The sequence below is a fragment of the Mustela lutreola genome, chromosome 5 (genome assembly GCF_030435805.1).
Source record: "Mustela lutreola isolate mMusLut2 chromosome 5, mMusLut2.pri, whole genome shotgun sequence".
Taxonomy (NCBI): Eukaryota; Metazoa; Chordata; class Mammalia; order Carnivora; family Mustelidae; genus Mustela; species Mustela lutreola.
The window spans coordinates 70,455,993-70,482,260 of record NC_081294.1 but is presented as its reverse complement, the minus strand read 5'-3'; the positions used below and the strand labels follow the sequence as shown (position 1 = coordinate 70,482,260).

The following is a 26,268-nucleotide window of genomic DNA, read 5'->3' as shown; positions in this document are numbered from 1 at the left end:
ATCTTTGGAAGATCTATTTTAAGGAATATATAGGAAGCATTTAAAATCACTCTATCGATAATTAAAATGTTTAGGTACCCAGGAAGTTTTTGAGCATACTTAGCGATGATTTAACCATTTTCTTGACATTTATATGCTTTATTAGTTTGTGGAGACAATAACAAGTGAACTTTGACACTTGATAGATTTTTCATATTCTGATGTGAAACTCTCACCAAAATATGTTATTGTGTTTCCTGTCACTAAGTGGAATGCTTACCTAACCAATTTGCCTTTAAATCAGAAATGAAAAAAAAAAAAAAAAAAAAGAATGACATGAATAGAGCATTTGCCTAATTAGAGTGGGTTTTGTTTTTACTTTATCTCTTCAGTCCTAAATTATTCACTGTGTGTTTATTATCTCCAAGCAACATTATGGGTTTGATTCAGTAATACCATTGAAAATTTAAAATACCATGTTTCTTCAGAATTATGAAAAGTTTTGTGCTTTAGTGAGTTAGCATAAATTACACTTTTGAGGTATTTTAACTCAATACAATATATAAAAGTTACAGTATTTCTAAACTAAAAAAAAAAACAAACCCTTTGGAATCACTTTTCAGTGGCAAGAGTGTAGTTTCAGAAAGGAAGCTAACATTAGCATTTCCTTCCTTAACAAAAATTTTGCTTATTGGGGCGCCTGGGTGGCTCAGGCAGTTGAGCAGCTGACTCTTGATTTTGGCCCAAGTCATGATCTCAGGGTCCTGGGATCAAGCCCTGCACTCAGCAGGAGTCTGGTTGGGGTTCTCTCCCTTGCTCTGTGACCCTCCCCCCACTCATGTGTGTATGCATGCGCACACACTCTATCAAATAAATTGATAAATCTTTAAAAAATTGCTTTGCTTATTAAAAATTGGAAAATGAGTTTCACATGGTGTTAGGCCTGAAGGGAGAATAAAGATTCTCATTCCTTTTTTTTCCCCCACAAATCTATAGTTTGGTTTTATTAGAAAATACGTAATTATAGAAAATTAAAATTGGTTTTAACATTGGTTTCCTTCTTTAAAAAAAAAAAACAACTAAGTACTGGTTTGATCCATTTTTTTCCCCTACTTACTGACTGGACTTTTATTCACTCAGGCAGTTTGTATAGGTATTTTCTTTCTTTCTTTCTTTCTTTCTTTCTTTCTTTTTTTAATTAACAGATAATGTATTATTTGCTTCAGGAGTACAGGTCTGTGAATCGTCAGTCTTACACAATTCACAGCACTCACAGCACATACCCTCTCCAATGTCCATCATCCAGCCACCCCATCCCTCCCCCTCTACCCCTAGCAACCCTCAGTTTGTTTCCTGAGAGTAAGAGTCTCTTATGGTTTGTCTGCCTCCCCTGTCCCATCGTGTTTCATTTTTTTCCCTCCCTGTCTCCCATGACTCCCCTGCCCTGCCTCTCAAATTCCTCATATCAGAGAGTGTATAGGTATTTTCATGGAAGAATTCAAACAGACCCAGAGCTGTAGGTCAGCCTGATACAGGGCCCGACAGACAGGCCACAAAGCCACTCTCAGCCACTCACTAAGGGAGTTAAAGGCACCCTATGCCTTGGCTTCCTGCAAGGCTGTATTTAGTGCTGCTCCCTATCTGCAAGCAGAAACTATTTTGTAGTGAGCCACACTGAACTGCTGATGCCCCAGTCAGCCCTTAGGCTTGCTGTGACATCTACCTGCTGTTTCAGTCTTTTGTTCCTAAGATCATAACATTTTCTTTTCTAGTCTACTGAGCATCTAAATAGCATTCTATAGCTCTCCCTATGAAATTCATCTTCCCTGTACTTTATCGTTTGTAGCTTCTGTGTGTCACTGCTAGATTTTCAAAGGTGCTCACCCCAAGCCCTGCACTGAACATACACTCTAGTTCCAATTTCACCGTGTTCTCCACAGGCTGTGAGGGGCTTAGATGAGCTGAAACCCAGGCTGCAGATATTGTATCTTGGCTTCTGCTTCTCCTTTTAAAATTACATTATTCATTTCATTTACAAAAAAAGTTTGGCTTTTGCACTTACCAGAAGTCTTTATGTGGTACCATTTCTATCAGAAGAGAACTTTAGGGGAAAAAAAAGTTAAGGAAATTAGCACTACTTTCAGCTTTTCATTTTATGACCTTACGTAAACATGAAATAATAAATTAATTTGCAGAATCGAAGATTAAGTTTGACTCAGATTGTGTTCATGTCTTCTTCAGGCTAATTACTTTTGTTGTCTAATGGTGATTTCCAAACTTCTTTAAGCACCAGAGCTTAGATGGAATCTTTTTTTTTTTTTTAAAGATTTTATTTATTTATTTGACAGAGAGAGATTACAAGTAGGCAGAGAGAGAGAGGAGGAAGCAGGCTCCCTGCTGAGCAGAGAGCCGGATGCAGGACTCGATCCCAGGACCCCGAGATCATGACCTGAGCCGAAGGCAGCGGCTTAACCCACTGAGCCACCCAGGTGCCCCGCTTAGATGGAATCTTATCTGAAAAGTCGAGCTGTACCAAACAATGGAACAGTGCTGCCCTGGTGGGGTTGGGGCTGGAACCAGAACCTCTCTCCCCCTGCTCCCCAACCCAAGCACCTCACTTTATCCCTCCTCCACCCCACCTCCACACACCTCTGCTTCTCACCAACCTCACCACACCCCCACTTATCTATACCTGCCTCCCCCACCACAGCACCCCCAGCAGGGGCCTCCGCAGAACCCCAGCTTTTCAGTGCACTCTGTCTGAAAATATCACCCTTGGGACCTATTTCCAGTGAATTTTGGGTCCTCTAGAATGGTTAATGTTTAATAAAGAAAAATTTAAAAATATTCCAGAGGGTACAAAAATGGCAGCCTATTCCTTACCAAATCCTTGCTTATTTGAACATCAAGAACAGTGAGGGAGTTTCCAAGCAAGACATTTTTTACAAGAACCTTACCTAATTTTGAAACATTTGACAATACACCTTTTAGCTAAGAACCTCAGATTTCCATCTATTTATATCAGTTATCCAAGCAGAAATCCTTTGTGAGTAAAGTTGAGGCAGCTAACTATAATGCTAGCTCTGGTTTTAGCCTAATGTTCTCTCTTCACCTCTCCCCTACAAACTCGAATCCTTAAAATGCTGTTTTTTCTGTAGCAAAAGTGAATCCTTCATTTGAACAAATGTCTAAGAGACAAAGTGAATCTGATTTATTAATGTGTGCTCATTTGAAAGATTTCACATTTTTAAATTACAAGCATAGGTTTAAAATTTTTTAGAATTTTAAGAATTGGTTAGGATTTTTCCTTTTGGACTTTTAGGAAGTTGGGAATATAGTTAGCTGTTTTAGGGATCTTCTTTGTATATTGTTTTTTTTATCTGAATAATGCTGAGTTTTCAGAGCAAAGAATTCTTGGCCATCTCAAAAGGCCCACCTACCAGGACACAAGACTGTTAACATCAGAGGTTTTGAAGACAATCACTGACATGCTGGACATTTTGCAACTAATTTGCATACACTAATTTTTTTCTCATTTTTTTATTGTGGTGATATGCACATAACATAAAATTTACCATCTTAACCGTTTTTAAGTGTACAGTCTAGTAGCATTAGATGTGTTTGTGATGTTGTGCAATCATCACCACCCTCCATCTCCATAAGTCTTCTCATCTTGTAAATGTGAAACTCCATCCCCATTAAACAGTAACTCCCAGCCCCCCACCCCACCCCCAGCCTCTGGCAACCACCAGTTTACTCTCTGTCTCTATGACTGGTTACTCTAAGTACTTCATATCAGTAGAATCATGCCATATTTATCTTTTTGTGAGTGGCTTATTTCACTTAGCATAATGTCCTCAAGCTTCATCCATGTTGTAGCACATGTCAGAACTTCCTTCCCTTTTATAGCAAGTAATATTCCACTGTATGTATATAAGCACATTTTGCTTATCCATCTGTCAAGTGGACATTTGATTGCTTCCATGTCTTGACTACTATGAACCATGTTGCTATGAACATGATTGTACAAGTGTCTTTTCTCCAGATCTTGCTTTCGGTTCTTTTGGCTATCAACCCAGAAGTGCAATTGTTGGGTCATGTGGTAGTTCTATTTTTAATTTTTTGAGGAACTGCTGTATTGTTTTCCACAATGACTGCACCATTGTACATTCCTGCCAACAGTGCCCAAGGATTTAGCTTTCTCCACATCCTCACCAATGCTTGTTGTTTTCTGGTTTTTTGGATAATAGTCATCCTAAATATGTGTGAGGTGGTACAAATATTGATTTTTGAAATAAGTCATTTCCTGATTGTTTCCATTGATTTTATGAACAGTTCTTCTATGACAGTAGCATCTGACAGAGTGACCTCTCATTCTTGTCCTCCTGGTGTTTGTAACCCACACTCCAGTACCTTTCTACTCATCAAGTCACTCCTCTATCTCAAGCCCAGGCTGTTGCTCTGTCCTGCATACTGATACTAATATATCCAGTAGTAACCCCTTGGTTGTCTCAGAATCATTTTGGACTTTAACACAAATACTTGATCTTCCCTCCTCCAAAGAATCTTCCTGCTCCTCCAGTTTTTCTTCTCAAACAGAAACCTAGAACCATTCTTAATATCTCTCTTTCTCTACCACTTACCCAAGCAAATTATAAGTCCTATTCTTTCTATCCCCCAATCTATTTCTATCTCCAGAGCCAACTTTTAGAGTCCAGGTCACCCTCGGTCTTGTCTCTTGGTTGGTCTTGCCATTTCCACTTTTTTGTTTGTTTGTTTGTTTACTATTTTTTTTTAAAGATTTTATTTATTTGTCAGAGAGAGAGAGGGAGAGAGTGAGCACAGGCAGACGGAATGGCAGCAGAGGCAGAGGGAGAAGCAGGCTCCCTGCTGAGCAAGGAGCCCGATGTGGGACTCGATCCCAGGACGCTGGGATCATGACCTGAGCCGAAGGCAGCTGCTTAACCAACTGAGCCACCCAGGCGTCCCGCCATTTCCACTTTAACCTCACTTCAGTCCATCCTTAGCACAGTGGTTTTTCCAAAGAGCCTTTCTGTCTCTCACTGCTTAAGAATTATTGAAAGAATTATGTCCAGACTCTGCTTTGGCATCTTAATCCTTTATAACTTGCTCCCAGGGTATCTCTCCAGCCCCAAATAGCTTTATTCTCCAGTGATACCATATGCTTCAGCCTACACATACAGTGATCCAAATGTGCTTTGGCACATATTACTTCTACCTAGAGCACCCTCCTCTCCTTGGGCCATCTAGCAACCACTGCTCCTTCCCCTTGCTGTCTTCATTGGGCTAAAGCTGACTTATCCTTCAAGGTCCACTGTAGCATCTCTTTTCAATGAACCCTCCCCAAGCCTGGGATGGGTGCTGTATCAGAACTGCATTCAGCTCTAACAGAAAAGCCACAATGTCTTAAACACTTGGATGTGTTTTGTTTTTTCTCGCATAAGAAGTGTGATGATAGGCAGTCCAAGGAAGGTACCGGTCCTCAAAGACCTAGACTCTGCCGGTCTTTCCACTCTCCATTCTTAGTATGTTGGCTTATCACAAGGTGGCCACTACAACTTTGGACATTGTCCATATTCAAAGAAGGAAAAAAGAGAGTGGGTGGAGATAGCTATGTCTGAACCATTTACTACAAAAGCAAAAACTTTTCCCTTCTCACTAGCCAAAAATAGATCTCATGACTGTCCCCTAGCTGCAGTGGCTGGGAAACCAGGAAAGGTGATTTGTCATGGTTGGCATAGAACATTTTGGCCCCAAACCAAATCAAGGTTTTATCAGTATGGAAGGAGTCAGGACTGGGTATTGTGAAAGCAACTGATTCTGCCTGAGAATGGTGACCTTCCTTGTGCTTTGTCCCTGTAGTAACAATATAATACTGTCACTACAAAGTAATATAGCAGCATCTGTCATTAGATTATAAATTGATGTGGGCAGGGACTGTGTCCTGTTATTCTTTGTATCCCTAATGCCTGACACATATCTGATACAAAGGAGTTGCTCAATAAATATCAATTACACAAAACAACAAATGAATGTATATGTGTATTTAACACACTTTGAGTTAATTTTCCAAGTGTCTGTGACAGTTGACTATTAAACAATGCAAATTTGAACTGAAGGGGTCACTTAGACGTGGCTTTTTTCCCTTCCAATAAATACAATATAGTACTGTAAATATATTTTCTCTTCCTTATGATGTTCTTTTTTTCCTTAAGATTTTCTAACATTTTCTTTTCTCTAGCTTTCTTTATTATAAGAATACAGTATATCATACGTATAACATACTAATTATGTATTAATCAACTAGTTATGTTATTAGTAAAGCTTCCAGTCAACTGTTGGCTATTGATAGTTAAGTTCTGGGGGAATCAAAATTTACGCACAAATCTTCACTTGCTCTGCACAACTCCATTGTTGTTCAAAGGTCACCTGTACATACCTAGGGAGTAGTTAGGATTTGCTGCACTTCTTACTGCTGCTACTTAGACTTTTCTGCCAGAAGATTCTGAGAAAAGGTTTGTTGTTTCAGTTTCAAAATTGCATTTTGGACTTTGAATAATATACATGTAAAGACAAATGACATTTATGTTTAGCAAATGGTATTTGTAGTCACATTGTGATTTTTATTTTTCTGTGACTTTTATTTTTCAGATGTGCAATAGAAATTGTTATTAAAATGTCTATTGCAACAATTCATATTGTTTTCTATTTAATGATCCGGGTCTATTATCTCAATAAAATCATTTAATTTAGATCCAGCTGTTAGGACACAATTTCTTGGAGGCAGTATCACTCAAGAATTAAACTCAAGCCCAGATCATAAGATTCTCAATCTTGTCAATGACCTTTTCAAATGGAGCCCCATATGGAGGAGTCTGCCCAGGCCCTCCTAGTTAATTTCTATCTCTGGTCCTCATTTCAGCATTTTGCAAAGGGACTTTGCATGAGGGAGCCTAAGATCTGTCTCATAGAAATAGGAAGTGTGTACTGCTACACCTGATCCCTTCATGCCTCCTCCAAGTAGCTCTGATAAAAGCTATGGCAGGGCCTTTTTTTTTTTTTAAAACATAGACTCATCATGTCCCACCAAGATTTTATATTCCTCTCATGAATTGCAGTACCATCCATATATCCATCCAGATCAGAAACCCGGGAGTCCTGGAGTCTGCCCCCACTCTTTATTACCTCTTGCCCACTGAATGGTTCTTAGAACTGCTTACTGTGTCTGTCTGTCTGTGCCATTGCTCTAAGTATAGGTAGGTCCTTATCTTGTCTCCCATGGATTGGCCAGAGTCTTCCGATTGGTTTCCCTGTATCTTTTTTTTTTTTTTTTAAAGATTTTATTTATTTATTCGACAGACAGAGATCACAAATAGGCAGAGAGGCAGTCAGAGAGGAGGAAGCAGGCTCCCCGCTGAGCAGAGAGCCTGATGTGGGGCTTGATCCCAGGACACTGAGATCATGACCTGAGCTGAAGGTAGAGGCTTTAACCCACTAAGTCATCCAGGCGCCCCGGTTTCCTTCTATCTTATCATAATGTTTTCAAAATCCGTTCTCACATTTCACATTTCTCTTGGACAGATCTTTCTAAAATGTGTATCTTTCTGAAATGTCCATGTCACTGCCCTGTATAAGAACTTTCAGTGCCTTCCCACTGACTCCAGACCAAAGTTGGAGCTCCTCTGTCAATGGTCACATCACAACCACTTCAGCTCTATCCCTTACCCCCTTTCCCTCCTACTTCATGTAACTACAACCAGAAACCCCCTTGATTTCCTTTCTTACTCCTATAGCTTTGTTCTTGTGGTTGCCTCCGCCTAGAATGCCCTATACCACCCACCTCTCCCCCCTTTACTGGTTAACTTTTACTCATTCTTTAACACTCACTGAATTTGGGAAGGCTTCTCCACTGCTCCTTCTTCTCCTCTACCATAACTGTGTTCAGCATCTGTCACTCTATGCATACCTCACTGATCACTGTTCTATGCCCACTCTGCTGGGTGCCAGTAGGCACCCCCTGTGAGCAAGGGCACTCATGACTCTTCTCTGCATACTCAGTGCCTGGCACAGAAAAAGCAGCCGGTTCATTTCTGTCAACTGGTTAAATGAAGAAATAGGAAGGGGAAAAGTTGGCTTGCAGACATGTTAAATAGGCCGAAATGTTTATTTAATGTAATTTTGACTTTTAAATGAGTACAGTGTTTCTGTATCAATATATCCTTATATGTCTTGTTTACTTTTATCATGTGTGCTATAAATGCTATGTTGTATTCCTGATAAAGACATATTCTGCATTTGGTTTTTAGGTTAAAGCCATTCACATCCACTCTGACATGTTCTCAGTTCAGAATGGCTTGCTGACACCAACACTAAAGGCTAAGAGACCTGAGCTGAGAGAGTACTTCAAAAAACAAATAGAAGAGCTTTATTCAATCTCCATGTGAAGTTCCAGGAAAGTTCTTCTCAGTATAATGGACTGTGTAGCAATACTGTAGTTACTCTTGAAAGTAATGAATCAGAATGATGCAGCTGAAAATGAATAAGCACGTGAGCTTATGATTGAGCCTTTTCCTGTCCCAAGAGGTCTTTAACAATATTTTCTCTATCATCACTGAGTACACTTTATTTTTATTAAAATGATATTGTAACAAGCTGCTAAAAAATATCACAGATGGCAATGTAAAAATCAAGACTTTTCTCAAGGACTGTGTATCACTAAAAGTAATATATTCTCAATGTTCACAGAACTATTAAACATAAAGGAAAAACATAACTGATATACTGTACTTAATTATTTGTGGAATAGTAATCAGATAGTAACCAGACACAGCAAATTTCTAACAATGTGGACTACCTCATTCAATAACTGATTGTCAAAATCACAGTTAAATCAGACTTAAAACATTAAAACTATGTGTACAGAATCATGCTAAAACAAAACATAATGCACATTCTGCATAACTTCACATGACAGTTCTTACTGATGTAATCAAGATTTCCCTCTCATTTTTACTTTTATTCATGAAAAATACAAATTCAGATATTCTTGAAACAAATGTTATATTTATATAACATTTTACAAAGATCTTTCAATACATTTTCTCATTAAGCTCATTAAAATTTCAGGAACTACCTAGAAAAAAAATGTACAAAGACTTCAAGGATAATATGTGTATATCTGTGGACTTCCTACAAGTGAATTCTAAAAGATGTCGGTTGACTGACTGCACAATGAATGGACCTTTGGGGAAGACTTGGGAAAAGAAACCCAGAATTATTTCTCAGGATAGATAGCAATTAATGTCCCTATGTTCCTTGCTGGGTTCTTCAGGCCTTCCATTCTCAATATGTCCATGCCAGGCCTGGGAAACCCATTATGGCTATGATCCTGAACAAGGGGAGGAGGGAATGTTATTTCCAAAGAAAACAGGTTTCAACAACTTAATTTTGAAGAACTTCTTCAAAATACCCGTAGAAAACTTTTAAGTCCATCATAGATGAATATCTCATAGGTCATAATTCCATTCATAAAATCCTTAAATGCTTCTAAGCTTAACCGTGGAAACCTCCTTTCTTGCATCATGTGTTTAGATACTTCTTGCACCTGAGTGCCGACATTCTCGTATAATTAAAGCCAGCATGGATAGCAGTTAAGTTCCAAGCTACAGACTGCATCTGTTCAAGGAATCATCCCTAAGCAAGTGTTTTCTTCTGTAGAGGCAGGACTCTGCAAGCAGACATGGAGGTGTAGTGCTCACAGTCCAGAAGTTCTCTCTGCTGGAGCAAATCCAAGCTGTAAATAAATGCTATTGGTTAAAAAAAAAAAAAAAAAAAAAGCATTATCGCACAGGCCTACTGGATCAATCTGTATCAGTGATTATAACATATTTCAGTCTTGGCAAAAGTGGATCACACCTTTATTTGATGCATTTACCCAATTTTTACATATTCCTTTGGTAGATTTTTTTTTTTTGCAGACCCTTTACTTACACTTACAAACCTGACTTTTAGTATATGAGCTAGTTCAATGCATACTGACTTTTCAAAGCAGTTCTGAAAAAACAAATTCTTAAAATGTCCCAGGCTACATCCATATAGCATTAATTTTTTATATTTAATATGTTCAACTAATTGAAAGAGAAAAATCATTACCTGAATTAGATAGTCATACTATTTTAAATAAAACAAGTTGCTTCACATCTGAAGAAAAAGAAGCTGCTTCCCATTGTCTTTCCACTCAACCAAAATTTCATAGTTGTCTTTTTGTTTCCAAAAAGATTTTTTGACAATGTAACATAAGCAAATAATTTAAAACTTATACTGATTCTATTTATATCTCACTGTAGTTAGATATGATTGATTATGGACAGCTTAAGCATTTCTTCTTTTTCTGGCGCCTTTGCTTTGTCCTCAGCCAGCCTCCTGCTCCTTCACTTCATGTATCTTCTGGTCTTCCTGATCTGTGTGAAAGGCATCACACTTGGGCCAATAAATAGGTTACAGCAGATATGCTGAGAAAAGTAAACTTTTGGCGCTAAATATACTGCAAGTACATTTATCTATACCTCTGTTTAAGTCCACTTAATTTTTTAATAAAGGAGAAATGAAACAATACATGTTAATGGAAAAAATCCCTCTTGTTTCAGATTTCCCAACTTAATGTTGGAAAATTTTGTATTTCTCTTTAACAAATATGGGAAAAGGCTATGTACTTAGGACATTCACATTTGTAGTGGACATCAGATCGGATATAAATCTAGAGGTTTAACAGAGATCAATTATAGAAAACATGTTCCTAAACGTTTGGCCTTTTATCAAGTTTCCATTCAAATGTAAATTAGTAACGTAATTAGGAATATAAATTAGTAATTTCCACATTTTGCAAACTAATCCTGTATATATTTTAAAATAAGATATACACCAATTTTTTTTTTCCTTTTGTCATGAAAGAGATCTTTATATTGCATTGTGATTCCCCTCCAGGCAGGAGAGAAATTGAGGTGTTGGTGTGGAGGCCTACTTCCATATTTAGGAATTCACAAACTCACAAGTCCAAGGAATAAACATATCATGTCTCCCTCATATGTACAAGTCAAAATTTCATTATAAATTTAAGTAAACCTGCAAGCATGAGAAAAAAAATAGGACTTTGCATTGCAATTTTTATAGTCAGGTAATGTTTCAGTGACTTGAAGGTACCACTTAATTTGGCTGTATTACCCATCAACGAACTGATCATCTTCTATTTTTTCTGCAGTAAAGAAAAGGAATTATTCTCTATTTTCCAAATGTACAAAGCACAAAGGTGATAGTTATTTAGAATACAAAATACTATGAAATGAATGTAAACAATGGACAAATGTATTTTTTGCATGAAAACAGACTACTTACAAACTTGCTTCATATCTCAGGAAAAAAAAAGAATGAATAATCATATATAAAATTGATAAATTATATGTTGAATTAAGTTGCTGTATTTTCTTGCCTGTTTTTATTTTAAGGAAGCATAAACATGAAAAGAAAACAAACCTGATAGTCTGAATTTTTTTTCTCAAGTATGCACACAGTCCTTTCTGTGATTCTAACTGCTATAAGAATGAGATTAGCATTCAAGCGAGGACAAAGCCCTAAAGGAGGAACTCTCGACTTAGAACAATGAATGGTCATAACCCAGAGGCAATAGATAAATACCTGGAATACAAGCATTTCTAAACCTTGTCCCAAACTGAAAAGGTTCTGTTGAGGTGACAGTGGCTTTTAGACATTCATTTGACTGATTAATTTTCCTTGTTAACTCACTGCAACAATTGCATGGGGCAGGAGGAAATGGATATTTTTTGAAGAATTGCTTATTCTACATTCAATTTTTTAAAATTGAGATTAAAAATTACTTTTTAAATATGCATAGAAGTATCTTAACTGTAATTATATTTTTAGTTGCTTTGTTATAATAGCATGCCTATCAAATATAAAATGCATTTATGAAAACTTTTGTAAAAAATAAAGATTTTTTTCATTTCTCAAAGCTGCTTATAATTACTATTTTATATATTTATATAACATAATCCCTGTAGTTAGCATATTAATAGTCATTGATAACTGTAAACATTGTATAGAGCTTTATCACACTAGTCAGGATACTCTGCATTCTTTTTAAGGATCCTCAGACTTCAGATTACAGTCCCCACCCAGAGACTCTCTTCTTTGCTTTGCACATTTCCTTTTACCAAATGTGTCCTGGATTTTTATGTGTCCTGAATTTTAATAATTTTTATACTTTTAAAAGAACAAATACCTGTATTCAAATTTTCCATTGTAATATCTCTTAAACAACATTTCTACAATTTCTTTTACCCATATGCAAACTAATGGTTACAATTTCTTACTGTGTGCCTCAGTTATGCAGATTATGCCTTCTCTACAGATTTGCTATTGCCTACCCCTCCATTCTCAAAGCTGTTAGTATAGTTGGGGCCATTCTCATCTCATCTGGAATATTACTGCTCTTTCTTTCTTTCTTTCTTTCTTTTTTTTTTTTTAAGATTTTATTTATCTGACAAAGAGATCACAAGCAGGCAGAGAGGCAGGCAGAGAAGGGAAGGGAAGGGAAGCAGGCTCCCTGCTGAGCAGAGAGCCGGATGTGATGCGGGGCTCCAGGACCCTGGGATCATGACCTGAGCTGAAGGCAGACACTTTAACCCACTGAGCCACCCAGGCGCCCCCCATTACTGCTCTTTCTTAATTAGTCTTCCGGTTTCCACCCCAGCTTCCATAAATTTCACCACCCACATTTCAGTCAGTGTGATCTTTCTAAATTGAAAATCTGGTCACGCCACTCTCCTGATTAATATTCCTTTGATGACTTCCCATAGTTTCCAGGATAAAGTTCCAACTCTCTGTTCCAGCACACAAGACCTAGCATCTCTTCTGTTGCCCTTCTCCCATGGAGCCTGGGCTCCAGTCATTCTAGCTAGCTACTTCATGTAGTGTCCTAAAAGCTTCATCTGAAAAATGCTTTTCTGTGCCTCCATGTGGCACATAAGAGTCCCCTTTTCATAGAATGCCATAGCCTTTAATCCCCCTGCTAACTTCCACCATACATCTCTTAATACAGTTCAACTATTCTTTTATCTTAGAAGATTCCCTTTGCTCTACTCCCACTCCCACTGTGAGTTACTTCAAGTTGTAGCCCCAATGCAGAGGTCTGGTCCATAGCGGATGCTCAAGAAATACCCATTTAGGGGCACCTGGGTGGCTCAAGTTAGTTAATTGTCTGCCTTTGGCCCTGGTCATGATCTCAGGGTCCTGGGATCAAGCCCCGTGTAGGGCTCCCTACTCAGCTGGGAGTCAGCTTCTCCCTCTCCTCCCTGCTTGTACTCTCTCTTGCGATCTCTGTCTCTCTCCCTGAAATAAATAAATCTTTTTTAAAAATAAAATTTAAAAAATATCCATTTATGAAAAATCCCCTTGGTTCTTTTTCATACATTCATGCATAATGTTCATATGCATTAAGATTGCAATCCCTTGAGGATATGTTTCTTCTATCACTGTGGTTTTGTTCATTCTTGTCAAGTAAAGAAAAATAAAAATAAACTAGTTGTCAGTTGCACCTTGAAACCTATGGATAGTACCACAAACAAAACTACTCAGTGGGTCAGTCACGCCATAAAAAATACAGAAAGATTTCCTCTGAGCTTCCGGGAATCCTAAAGCCACAGACAGGCTATTTAAAAAACAAAAACAAAAACAAAAATATTTCTTTTGAAATCTCTTCAAAATTTGGAATTTGTTTTCCCATGGAAGTTTGCCACTCCACAACTGCTCCAAACCTAGTCAAACCCGTAACATAACTGAACTGAAACAGAGAGCAGAATCCTGAGTCTAGATACGGAAGGCATGCAAAGGGAAATGGGAGAAGTTCAGTTTAACACACAAAGATGAATGCTTGCACTGGCATTTGTGTATTTGGGGTAGAATGGGGGAGACAGACAGATAATTGAATTAAGATGTGTCTGCCCTATCTCATCCTTTTGTATGGGACACATCTCCTTCCCTTTTATAGCCTGGTTCTGCGCGAAGCTTTAAAAAGACCAAGTCTGTCTGTAGTCTCTTTAATCCCCTTGCTACCCAGGGCTTCAAACTCCTTTCCTTGCTCCCTCTACCCCCTGCCCAACCATATGTTAGGAAGAATGGGGTCATGACAAACACACTAGGCAAATGCCAGCAGACTCACGCCACCTATGCCAATCATCAGTCACAATGAGCCTCTATCGGCTGTAGTTTACTCAGCTGCAGAATGAGGAGGCAACTAATTATCTCCAAGGACCTCTTTTGGCTCAAGAAATCATTCGTAAGTTTATTTCCAGTTTTGAAACCCTATGTATGAACTCCTATGACTCTTTACTTGATGGCATTTCAGTAAATGCAGACCAGTGAGTGAGACAGACCTCTATAGGGCCACCAAAGCACAGATCAGCTTTTGCTTTAAGCTGCTTTCCTTTTTCATTGTTTCTTCCATTTCTAGGTATAGGGCATGGAAGAACCCAGACCTCCCACAGGTCATTTCAGAACTCCAAGTTTTTTTCACAACAGTCCCCAAAGGGAGAGAGGAGAGCCTGGAGACCCGACTTGTAAACTAGAGACTGCCTGTCAGCATATTATGGATATAACTAAAGAAAGGAGGTTGAAATATGAGAATTGCTTTGTACTGCAAAAACACTATGAGATCCTAGACTGAAGGACACCTCTGTATCCCCAGGACCTACCACCATGTCTAACACAGACTAAGGTGCTGAGTAAGTATTGATTCAGGGACTCAAAGCACTGTATCTAATTAGGTAAGACTACCCACATTCTGTTCTTGAAAGCTAAGTTTTAATGATTACTTATATATTGAATCAACTGTCGTGACTTTCTATGAGCTTATTTTAAATTTTAAAAAAATTCAGAGTGATTTCATTATGAAAATATTGTGGCTGTATGTGTGCTATAGTCACACATACACACTATTGGAGCATCACCAAAAAAGTCTGGAGTTTTTGTAATTTTATATCTACAAATGCATTTTTAATGTTGTGAAATGTCATTTTTAAAAATAGGAAGATGGTTATTGTGTGCACAATATGTTCATCAGCTGCAGCCAGATGGTTCAACCACAGTGTACGGAGAGAGGGAGGACATTCCCACGTTCCTGCAATGATGCCCAGCAAACGCGCCGAGCCCCAAGTCAGCAGGAGGTAAGAAATTCTCTACCTTGACCATAAGGCTGCCCAGATGTCCAGGATGGACAGGGGCTAAGGGATTCCACTATCCTTAAGAAGAAATATCCTGGAAACAAGATCTTCGAATGCTCAAATACCATGGCCCGGTGACTGAAGCTTATTGCTCAGGAGGCTATTCTCTACTGGTTTAATGTACTTTTGTTCCCGTCTGATCTTCCTGCACTGAGTCAGGTAACGCGCCCCCACCGCCCCTGTCCCCCTCCGCCCCCACCCCCGCTAGATTCCCTGTGTTCAGACCCCAACACTGTTATTACGAGGGCTTTAACACAATGTTACAAGGAGACAAGCTGAGCCATCCATAGCATCACGTGACAGGCTCATCACACCAAGTAAAAAATGAAACGCAGAGGAGCAACCTCCTGGACGACGAAAAGCCTTTTCCCCGTAAGCTTCCCTTCAGGCGAGAAAGGGGTGAGTCTGTACCACCAGTTGGCAACCCTGCGGGCCCACTGCCAAATACCCCAACGCTACGCCCCCGGGCGTAGGGGAGGCGGGGCCGTCTTCAGGGGGCGGAGTCTCCTCCTCATTACTCCGCTTCCCAGAAGCTATCGCGCGGCTTGGTCAAGATAAAAAAGGGCGGGAGGGCAGTGGGAGGCTCCAGCCAGTCAGGCGTTGGTGCTGTCGGCTTTTATCTCCTCGTCCAGCTCCTGTCGTTCTATTCCGCAGGCAGCTACGTTGCCCGGACGGTGGTTCACTCAGACTGTAGATTGTTTCCTCTGGAAGGCTGAGAGACAGGCTGTGAAGGGCCGAGAGGTCCCTGAGGCCTTGGGAGTGGGGTGGCAATGTGGTCACTACGGGTGTATACCCGCAAGAAGCGGGTCGGCCAGAGGCTCAACCTAACCCCGACGCTGGACCTAGGCCCCACCGCGAAAGTAGAGGCCCCCCCAGGTCCAGGCAGAAGGCACTCTGCGCACCGTAAGCCCCAGCTGACAGGGCCTGTGGAGCAGGGCCCAGGGTGGGCGAGCACAAGGGCGGGGGTGACTAGTCCTCACCCCAGGGACACCCGAGGGCAGCAAGCCGGCTTCCAGGGCTTTGCCCTGAAATATGTCGTCCTCTCTTAGGCTTGAAAGGGAAAGCACATCGTTTGCAGAAGATCTCAGAGAAAGCAGAGTGCGGTGGGCAGGGAGTTAGCGGTTCTAGGCCACCGAGGTGCGTAAGCCACTAGTGCCAAACCTGTGCCCTCTGTCTCCGCAGAACTTTAGTCTCCTTTTCCGCCTATAGGCCCTCATTCTAAGTGTCAAGGAAGAAATAACTGTAATACTATTTACTTTGGCTGCTGTTGCAACATAGACCCAGAAATTTGACTTTAGGAAGATTTTTATTTGAGAGAGAGGGAGAGAGAGCAGACAGAGACTCCCAAGCCGACTCCCTGGGAAGCGCGAAGCCCCAGGAGTTTGATCTCAGGACCCAGGAGATTATGACCTCAGCCTAAATCTTCAGTGGAAGCTCAACTGACTGAGTCACCAGGTGCCCCTGGAAATACTTATTTAAGAAATTTTTTTTTAAAGAGCAGTTTTGCCAACTTACCTAAAAGCAAGTGAGATAAAACCTTCCGGAAAGCATTTGTAGCGCCAGCGAATATTGGTACAATTAACCCACTGGAGTCTTTACTTTTTCCTAATGACGTCTAAACAGCCTTTAAGATTCTGAACAGTGTGAACTGTGAACAGAGAAGGGGAGAGCCAAGTCAGACCATGCAAATTAATTGTGTTATTTGTTTGTTAGCGGTCAGTTAAGAGTTACAGGACAGAAAAGCCTGCAAGAAAATAGCACTAATGAAGAGCCCCCGGATGAGAAAGTTGCTGCATTGAGTGTATGTATATTTCTCTTACGGACCTTGGATATACTTAAAGCAGAGGCCAATGGTAACTGATGCGCCTTCAGATTAAAGTGTAGTAAGAATTTTGTTCAATAGTGACTGCATATCTTCCTAGCGTTTTTGTAAACATTGGTGTTTTCTCTTTAGACAGGCCCTTGAATTTCTAATTCTGGTTGAAGATTCATGGGCGTATCTTTTTTGTTTTTAATTTCCAATTGACACAGATTTGAGAAATGCCCATTACTCACTAATTTTCTATAAAACAGCTATCTGTAAGTTTTTCTTAGTAACTCCCTTATGTTTAGTAGCAGTTAAACCATTTTAAAGCCATTTTCATTCTCATTTGAATTTCCTTTGATGGCTAGTAAACAGTGTTCATTACCATTAGAATATATAACTTCTTGATTTACAGTATTTAATATGGATTCTGTACAATATTTTAAGGATATGTAGTAATTTGGAGAGATACAGAATTTAAAAATTGCTTGTGACTCATTTACCATTAACATTAAATAGTCATGTTCCAGAGCTTTAGCTTATATATCTCTCTAAAACATGTGTTTTGGGGGTGGGCAGTTTCAACAAATGGCACTTTTTTTTTTTAAAAAACAAATGGCATTTTTTTAAAGGGCCCTTACCCTAGATTTTAAGTGTTAAGTGTTCCTTGCAGATGTTTCAGATTATGCAAAAAAAAAAAAGTGCTTTAAAAATTCCCTCTAATTTTTATATATTTCCTTACATTCCTTTTTCTGTTTTTTTTTTTTTACAATCTCTTTTTTCAATTTAGAAATTGTTATCCTACTGTATATTCCTCTAACACTAAATGGCCTTCAAAAATATGATTTTCAGTGTCTAAATAGTGCTTTGTCTTAGAGATAAATATACTGTAATTTATATAACTATTTTCCGGTGGTTGGAGGATTGAGGTTTTACCATTTTAGGTATCAGTGGACATTGTACCACGGAAGTTTTTTGTGTACCTTAAAATTGTTATCCTAAGACAAATAACTTTGCAGTGAGTCAAGGGTTGGATAATGTTTAAAGTTTGATTCATGTCGGCCACTTGGTACCATTTTACCTGATACTTAAAAAGTACATATATTTTATTGAACATGAAACTAATGATGTACTATATGTTGGCTAATTTAATTTAATATTTTAATAAAAAGGAAAAAGGAAAAAAATGCATATATGATAGATGAAAAGTAGCATGTTATTTGATACTGCATTTCTCTGAATGCAGTATCTCTGAATGTAAAGTTTACACTTTTTCCCCCTCCTTTTATTGGCCATTTGTGTTTCTTTTTTGTGAAATGCTTATTGATATATACATTGAAGATAGTTACACTTTATACACACATAACAAATAGTTTTATATTTTTTTGTTTGCTTTTAATCATATTTCTGGTATTTTAACTTATCACTCTTTTCATTTATTTTGCTTTCATATTTAGAGAAAGAAAAGCCCTTCCAGCCTAGGGGGTCATAAAAATATTCACCTTTAATGTCTAGTTGCTGTTTTATCCAGTAGTTAGTTGACTAGTATATTGCTGAGTCTGTAGATATGTCCATGTTATTATATTTTAGTATTTATTTTTAGATTTAATATTATCAGATTACATCTGTGATCAGTAGGCTGAATCAATTACATATGAAACTGATACACAATGTTGATACTAGTTTTTCATTTTCAAAGTAACCAAACTAGTGTGATATAATATTATAATATGAAAATATTCAGTCTCATAATTTGTGCTATATTTTAATTCTCGTTTCCCTTAGGAATCAGTGACTGATGACCTCCAGGTTGACTGTAGTTCATCCAATAGTGAGCTAGTATCAGGTAAGATTATCAGATGTGAACTCTCTCAGCTTTGTTTCTTATACATAGAAGCATCCATTTGTATTTTTGCCTCATCTTCCCATCTCAGTGGAAGAAGTGTCTTTCTCCTAGTCCAGGTGAATCCTGCATGTACAATGGACCTCATCCTCATCCTTCAAACACACTCCAGTCAATTAAAATTGAGATCAATACTACAAAAGAGATTGACTTGAGGGTAACTAATTGAGTTTATTTAGAAAGTTTAGGGAACAGCATGTGCAAAGACCCTAATATGGCACTAAGCCTTGTGAGTTCTATGAACTGAAAGAAAGCCAGTGTGACTGTAGTACAGAGAGAAGGGGGGAATGCAGTAATAAGCCAAGGTTCAACAGAAAGAGGCCTTGCATAACATTGTAGGCTATGTCAAAGATTTTGGTGTTTGTATTTGTAGCAGCAAGAAGCCACTGAAGTCTTACTTAGGAAAATATATGATCACCTTGGCTGTGGTATGGAAATAAGCAGAATGGATGCAAATAGATCAGATAGGGGGTTATACAGTAGTTTAGAGGGAAATGATGGCACTTTGTACTAAAAGATGACATTGGAAATGGAACAAAGTGGGCATAACTCGTGACTATTTTAGGAAATGAAACTGACGGAGTTTGGCAAATGAGGAATGAAGTAGATGGACGTATCAAAGATGACATCTGTTTCTGGCTTGCATAACTGAATATAAGGTGGTGCCATTTACTGAAAAAAAAATCTTGTTTGAGGGAAGGTTCATAAATTATGTTTTTAATATAAGTTATGAGTACTTTTAAGATGATTAAGTAGAATGCCATATGGGCAGTTGGATATGGAGGGAAGCTGATAGAAAATTTGTGAGCCATCTACATATTGGTGTAATCAAAGTTATTTTAAAAAATAAGAAAGGATGCCATCAGCACACCAGAAATACTGAGGAATTCTTAAAAGCAGATGAAATCAGATTGCTGAATATTTGAAGAACAGAGAAAAACTGCTGCTGTGGTAAGAACAGCTCTAGAGACATTTGAAACAGTTGGTCAATAAATGCAAAAAAAAAAAAAAAGTAATAGAAAGGACTCTGAAGGAATTGTCAAGGTGATGGATTAAACACTACATTATGTAACTATGTGGCCTGGTTCTTCTTCTTCATCCCTTTCTTACATTGGAAACATTGGCAGTTACAATGCTGGCTGCCAGGATAAACCATGGAAACTCTCCTAAGCAAAGAGAACTAAGGGTTTGGATTCTAAGTGTCAATTTTGAGGCTGGAATGAGAAGCAGAAGAGAGTCTGAAGTAACTGCAGAATGCCACAAAGATCACAGAGGGATAAAAAAGTGAAAGAGATAGATTATGCTTATGCTTATTAACCCCAGGATACAGATGTAGTATAACTCTCTGAAGTGGAATTTCTTTTTTTTTTTTTTAAGACATTTTATGTATTTATTTTAGAGAGCAGAATGAACATGGCCATGTGAGAGAGAAGGAGCAGGAAGAGGGGCAGAAGCAGATTCCCTGCTGAGCAGGGAGCCCAGTATAGGGCTCTGTCCCAGGACTCTGGGATTATGAGCTGAGCTGATGGCAGACGCTTATCCGACTGAGCCACCCAGGCACCTCTGAAGTGGAATTTCTTTTCTTTTCTTTTTTTTAAGATTTTATTTATTTATTTGACAGACAGAGATCACAAGTAGGCAGAGAGCCAGGCAGAGAGAAGAGGAGGAAGCAGGCTCCCCACAGAGCAGAGAGCCTGATGCGGGGCTCCATCCCAGGACCCTGGGATCATGACCTGAGCGGAAGGCAGAGGCTTTAATCCACTGAGCCACCCAGGTGCCCCCGAAGTGGAATTTCTGATAATGGAACCTTGTAGTATGTACACTATCCGGACAATTAGGACAGTGCTCCATGTAACCTACAATACCCAGAAAATACAGGAGGACATCACCATGCAGAACCCAGGTTCTCAGAATGTCTTATCACTCATAAGTCTCCAGAAGTAGGCTGCTGTTTCAGAGTGTATATGCACTGCTATACAAGCAAAGATTTTCAAGTAGAGATATAAACAGACAACCAAGAGCAGCCAAAACTTTGAATAAAATCAGTGGCATGGAAGAGAGGCAACAAATTGAGCAAACAGAGTAACCTTAACAGCTGAGAAATAGCAAAAAACTTTAAATATCTCTTTGAAGACAAGAAGCTGGGGCACCTGGGTAGCTCAGTGCGTTAAGCATCTGCCTTCAGCTCAGGTCATGATCTCAGCGTCCTGGGGTGGAGCTCCACATCAGGCTCCTTGATCTGTGGGGAGTCTGCTTCTCCCTCTGCCTGTCCCCCGCTCGTGTTCCCTCTCCCTCAAATAAATAAATAAAATATTGAAAAAAATAAAGACAAGAGACCACTGGATCCATAATATAACAATCTGTTTTAACAGAAATTATAGTCCCTAGAAACTAAAAAATCATCAAATTTTAAAGCTCAGAAAATGATCGGAATATTGAAATGAATTCAGCTCAAAATCAAATTAGCTGGCTAGAAAGTAGAATAGAGAAATATTTCCTAGAATATAGTACAAAAGAACATGGAAGGTGCTCAACAAATGCATTTCCTTCCTTCTCTTCTCTTTTTATGTTTAACTTATACTTGTTCTTCAAGGAAAAAAAAAATCAGGTGCTGTCTCTACTGGGAACTCTCTTGACCCATCTTCTCTCTTCCTACATGAGTTGTTCTTCCCTGGGAATTCTGTGGTACTCTTTGTATACTTCTTTTAGGACTCAAAACAGTAGTATTTTTGCTTTTGTTACTTTTGGCGCTAAAGCCATTGAGAATAAGCCCTACATTTTATGTTCCTATCTCATGTTTGGGACCTTATATAATTGCAAATCCTTGTTGAATGAGTTTTATACTCTGTTTAGAGAAAATAAACTATTTAATCATAATTATTATTTTCTTAAATTGTAGTTTAAATACATAATATATGTCATTGGTTACTAGATTTATCAAGTTGATGGGTAAAAGATAGAAGGAAATAGAGACTAGACTGTCTCTAATTTGCAGACTGGTTGTATTCTAAGACATCTTTGTCAACTGATATTTGAAACCTAGAATACTTTTTCCCATAATAAAATGTAAATGGTTAGGTTTGAACAACCTACAGAATTCTATTTAATACTTAAGTAACCATTTTAATTCTGTCTTGGAATGTAGTTAATTTTGCAACATGATGAAAATTAATTCAAGACTTTATATTTAGTATAGAAGATTGAACATAGACATTTACTTCTCCCTTTCCTGAGAGAGAAGGAAAAAATAATTGAGAGCTAGATGCCTAAAGTAAGGACAAATGAAGAAACAAACTGATCCAAGCTATAGTTTCAGGAATTAGAGGCATCACATATTCCTGAAGAAATGTGTACAGATAGTGTTGAAAATAGGAGGATTTTTAGAAATCTTTAAAAGTAATGGTTAAATGCTTTGCTCCCTTCCCTAACAGTGTGGTCAGACAATTACTCTTTTTCCTACCTTGGCAGTCCAGATACATTGAAGCACAGGATCTGGACTCAGGGATGCCCTATTGAAAAGTAGTAGGGGTACAGGGAGGAGGGAAGGGAATTAACTAAAGTTTGTATTCTTAGTGGTGTAACTTTTGGGCCCATTATCCCACCTTACCCCACTAAGGAAAATACTCCTTTTTTTTTTTTTTTTCCAAAAAATACTGGAGGATTCTGCTTTTAGAATCTTCTCTGACCAGAAGGAGACCTATATTCTAGCAGTAATGACCTGGTCCCTATCTTAAGTACCCTTCTGTGAAGCCCACTACTTCCTAAATCCCACTCATGGAACTAGAATTTCCAATTAATGTTTTAGAGCATCATTCTTGCACATTCAAGAATTAAAAGGCATTTAATGAAAGCATTTCAAATAAATGGTACCAAATGAAAAGAAGCTTGAAGGATACAGTGCAAAGTAAAGAAAAATTTTAAAAGCCATGTTTTCATTATCCTCAGGAGAATGAAAATATGTATCCAAGGTAAAAGTATGGACTACCATGAAAAGGAGCAGTTGGAAAACAAAAAGTATTCTTAAAAAATAAAAATACAAAATTAAAAATAAATACATTATTTTCATACAAATACAAAACACAATCATAGTACAATTTTTTGTACAAATTTTATGCAAATATTTATACAAATTTTGTATGTTTTTTTATACAAATACAATATAATACAAATACAAAATTAAAAATAAAACATTCTGGGCATCTGGGTGGCTCAGTCATTAAGTGTATGCCTTCGGCTCAGGTCATGATCCCAGGGTCCTGGGATCAAGCTCCACATCAGGCTCCTTGCTCTGCAGGAGGCCTGCTTCTTCCTCCACCACTCCCCCCTGCTTGTGTTTCCTCTCTCACTGTGTCTCTCTCTGTCAAATAAATAAATTAAATCTTAAAAAAAAAGAAGAAGGAAGAAAAAGAAAACATTCTGTGAAGGATTGGATGATAAATTTAAGGAAATACTCCAAAAGTCTCTCTCTGTCAAATAAATAAATTAAATCTTAAAAAAAAAAGAAGAAGGAAGAAAAAGAAAACATTCTGTGAAGGATTGGATGATAAATTTAAGGAAATACTCCAAAAGTTAAACTAACATCAGAAGATAAAAGATAAAAATAGTGTTAGTGGTGACACAATTCTGTGAGTATACTAAAAATCACTTAATTGTATACTTTAAAAGGTGGAGATTTATGGAATATAAATTTTACCACAATAAAACTGCTATTTTAAAAAGAAATATAATGGGGCACCTGGGTGGCTCAGTGGGTTAAGCCGCTGCCTTCAGCTCAGGTCATGATCTCAGGGTCCTGGGATCGAGTCCTGCATTGGGCTCTCTGCTCAGAGGGGAGCCTGCTTCCCTCTCTCTCTCTCTCTCTCTCTGCCTGACTCTCTGCCTACTTGTGATCTCTCTCCGTCAAATGAATAAATAAAATCTTAAAAAAAAAAAAAGGAAAAATAATGAGAAGATGAGTTCAGACATTTTAACATCTGAATAGTAGTTCGAGATATTATAGAGTAAACAGAAAGGAAATTATGAACACATAAAGCTAGACATTTTTCTAGAATTAAGAGAGCTCATGAGTATATATAACAAAAGAGCCCACTAGCTGCCCATCACAATGAATGAAAAAAGACTCATACCAAGCACAACACAATGTAACTTAAATATCCTCAGGATAAAGAGAGAAATCCTTCAGTCTTCCAGGAAAAAAATTGTTGATTGCAAATAAGCAATGGAGAATATGAATGGCATTAAGATTCTCAAGAGCAACTCCAGAAGCTAGAACATGGTGGGGCAATGCATTTAAAATTCTGAAGCATACAGATTTAGCAGAGATAGAATAGATGCCCAGGCAAAATTCAGTTCAGATTTCAAGGCTGATGATGCCACCTGTATAACTGAGAGGGTTAAGGAAAGGTTTGTCACTCACTTAATGAGACTTTCTAGAGAGAACTGCATCTTCCAAATAGGACTGAAAATGGCTTGAGAGAACAGGGAGAAGAAACAGTAGAAGGGGTGTTAAGTGAGGCCAGGATGGAGTTTCCCAGGCATGGTTTTAACTTGAAACCATTGCCAAAAGATGGAACATCAGGACTTTCTTATCAGCTTGCCCAAATGTGGGGCAGAGATAGCACTGAGGTTTGAATTTGTCAAACATCAGAAAATGAAATCAGTCATTTTAATACACGAGTCTGGAATTCTGTACCCAGCCAAACAATTACTCAAGCATGAAGATAGTAGTATAAGCAAATTTCTAGACAGGTCTTCCATCTTTTCCCATGAGATAAAGGAGATACTCCAGCAAAACTAGAGAATAAATCAATAAAGAAGAAATCAAAGTATCCAGCAATCAGAGGCAATCTGATTGACTTTCTTAAGATTCAGAAAGAATTCCTTAGGATAATGGTAAAAGGGGAATTCCAAGAAGACACCTGTGCATCATGTCTAGAGGACAAGAGGTCTGAATTTGAGCAAGTGAATTGAGAGCTTCAATAGCAGTACTTCTTAAAAAACAGGGGGAAGGGGGAGAAAAAGAAGGAAAGAGGAGAAAGGGGGAATAAGGGTGGAAAAAAAAAGAAAAGAAAAAAGGGAAAGGAACTGATAGATAACTTGGAAATTTTTTAAAGTATTGAGAAGAGATGTATAAGTTTGTAAATACTTGGGACAGAATAGTGATCGGTACTTAGAAAACTAATTTTATTTACTATTTATTTATTTATTTATTTTTAAAGATTTTATTTATTTATTTGACAGAGAGAGATCACAAGTAGGCAGAGAGGCAGGCAGAGAGAGAGAGAGAGGAGGAAGCAGGCTCCCTGCGGAGCAGAGAGCCCGATGCGGAACTCTATCCCAGGACCCTGACATCATGACCTGAGCCGAAGGCAGTGGCTTAACCCGCTGAGCTACCCAGGTGCCCCTAGAAAACTAATTTTAAAATTGAGTAATCAGTAATTGAAAAAAACAACTTGTAGCAAAAGGATCTGTCTATAGCTCATAGTGTATGGCTTGGGTATAAATATATTTGAGCTGGCATAATAATAGAATTGTTGAACACATTTTAATTTAGAAATATAAAGGGAGTGTTAGAAGAAACAGCTAGTAGTTAAAAATAGTTGACTCTGGAGATTAGGGAATTATGGGGTGATATGAGACAACAGATTGCTGTTTTGGTTACAAGCCTTATAGAACAAGTTGACTTAATAATAAAAAAAAAAAAAAAAAATATATATATATATATATATATATATATATGGTATAAGCTGACATAAATATAACTTTAAGTGCATTTACATTTCTAACCTGTGACTCCAGAAACATCCTTCCACTGCTATAATCATGAATATTTATATATTTTTTTCTCTACCCAACTACCCAGATGGTGAGCATGGGGTTTTCCTAATTTCTAAGCCTGGCTTGAGTTCTGGGGTTTGGTGGAAGGTCTGGTTCTACTCTGTGTGTGGTGTTCATGGAATTTTGAAAACTGGAAGGCAAGAGAGATGTAACAACATGTGAGAGGGGAAGGATGAAGACAGAGTGAGAAGACTAAGAAGCGAGGACAGGGACAAGATACTCTGGGGCACTTGGAGTAAGAGAAGCAAAAGATGATCAACCTACCTATGACATCTGATGTGGCGAAGAGATTAGATTGGGTCAATCAATTTAAGTGTTGAGTGGTGGTTAGAAGAGGGGGCCAGATTAGAAATAATTGTCAACTTTAAGGATGGTGTTGGAGTGGAAGAGAAAGATGTGGTAAGGTCAATGTAGGAAGGACAAAGAGTTAG

General features: G+C 38.3%; 2 protein-coding genes across 7 annotated transcripts in view; both read left to right on the top strand.

Annotated features, from left to right (window-relative positions):
- The window catches only part of ACSL6 (acyl-CoA synthetase long chain family member 6), a 60,012-nt gene extending 51,239 nt beyond the window's left edge, over positions 1-8,773 (top strand). For 5 of the 6 annotated variants that reach the window (XM_059174504.1, XM_059174503.1, XM_059174506.1 and 2 more), the window contains one exon: positions 8,307-8,773. In XM_059174504.1, coding sequence (XP_059030487.1) covers positions 8,307-8,444 — 138 coding nt within the window. In that variant the 3' untranslated portion in view covers positions 8,445-8,773. The remainder of the gene's footprint in view (positions 1-8,306) is intronic. The other variant, XM_059174508.1, reaches the window with a different exon arrangement.
- A 6,932-nt stretch (positions 8,774-15,705) lies between these two features.
- Positions 15,706-26,268, top strand: part of MEIKIN (meiotic kinetochore factor) — a 94,929-nt gene continuing 84,366 nt past the window's right edge. Inside the window, exons 1-4 of the mRNA XM_059174502.1 lie at positions 15,706-16,175; positions 16,343-16,430; positions 17,007-17,094; positions 18,883-18,943. Of these exons, the coding sequence (XP_059030485.1) occupies positions 16,064-16,175; positions 16,343-16,430; positions 17,007-17,094; positions 18,883-18,943 (349 nt within the window). The 5' untranslated portion in view covers positions 15,706-16,063. The remainder of the gene's footprint in view (positions 16,176-16,342; positions 16,431-17,006; positions 17,095-18,882; positions 18,944-26,268) is intronic.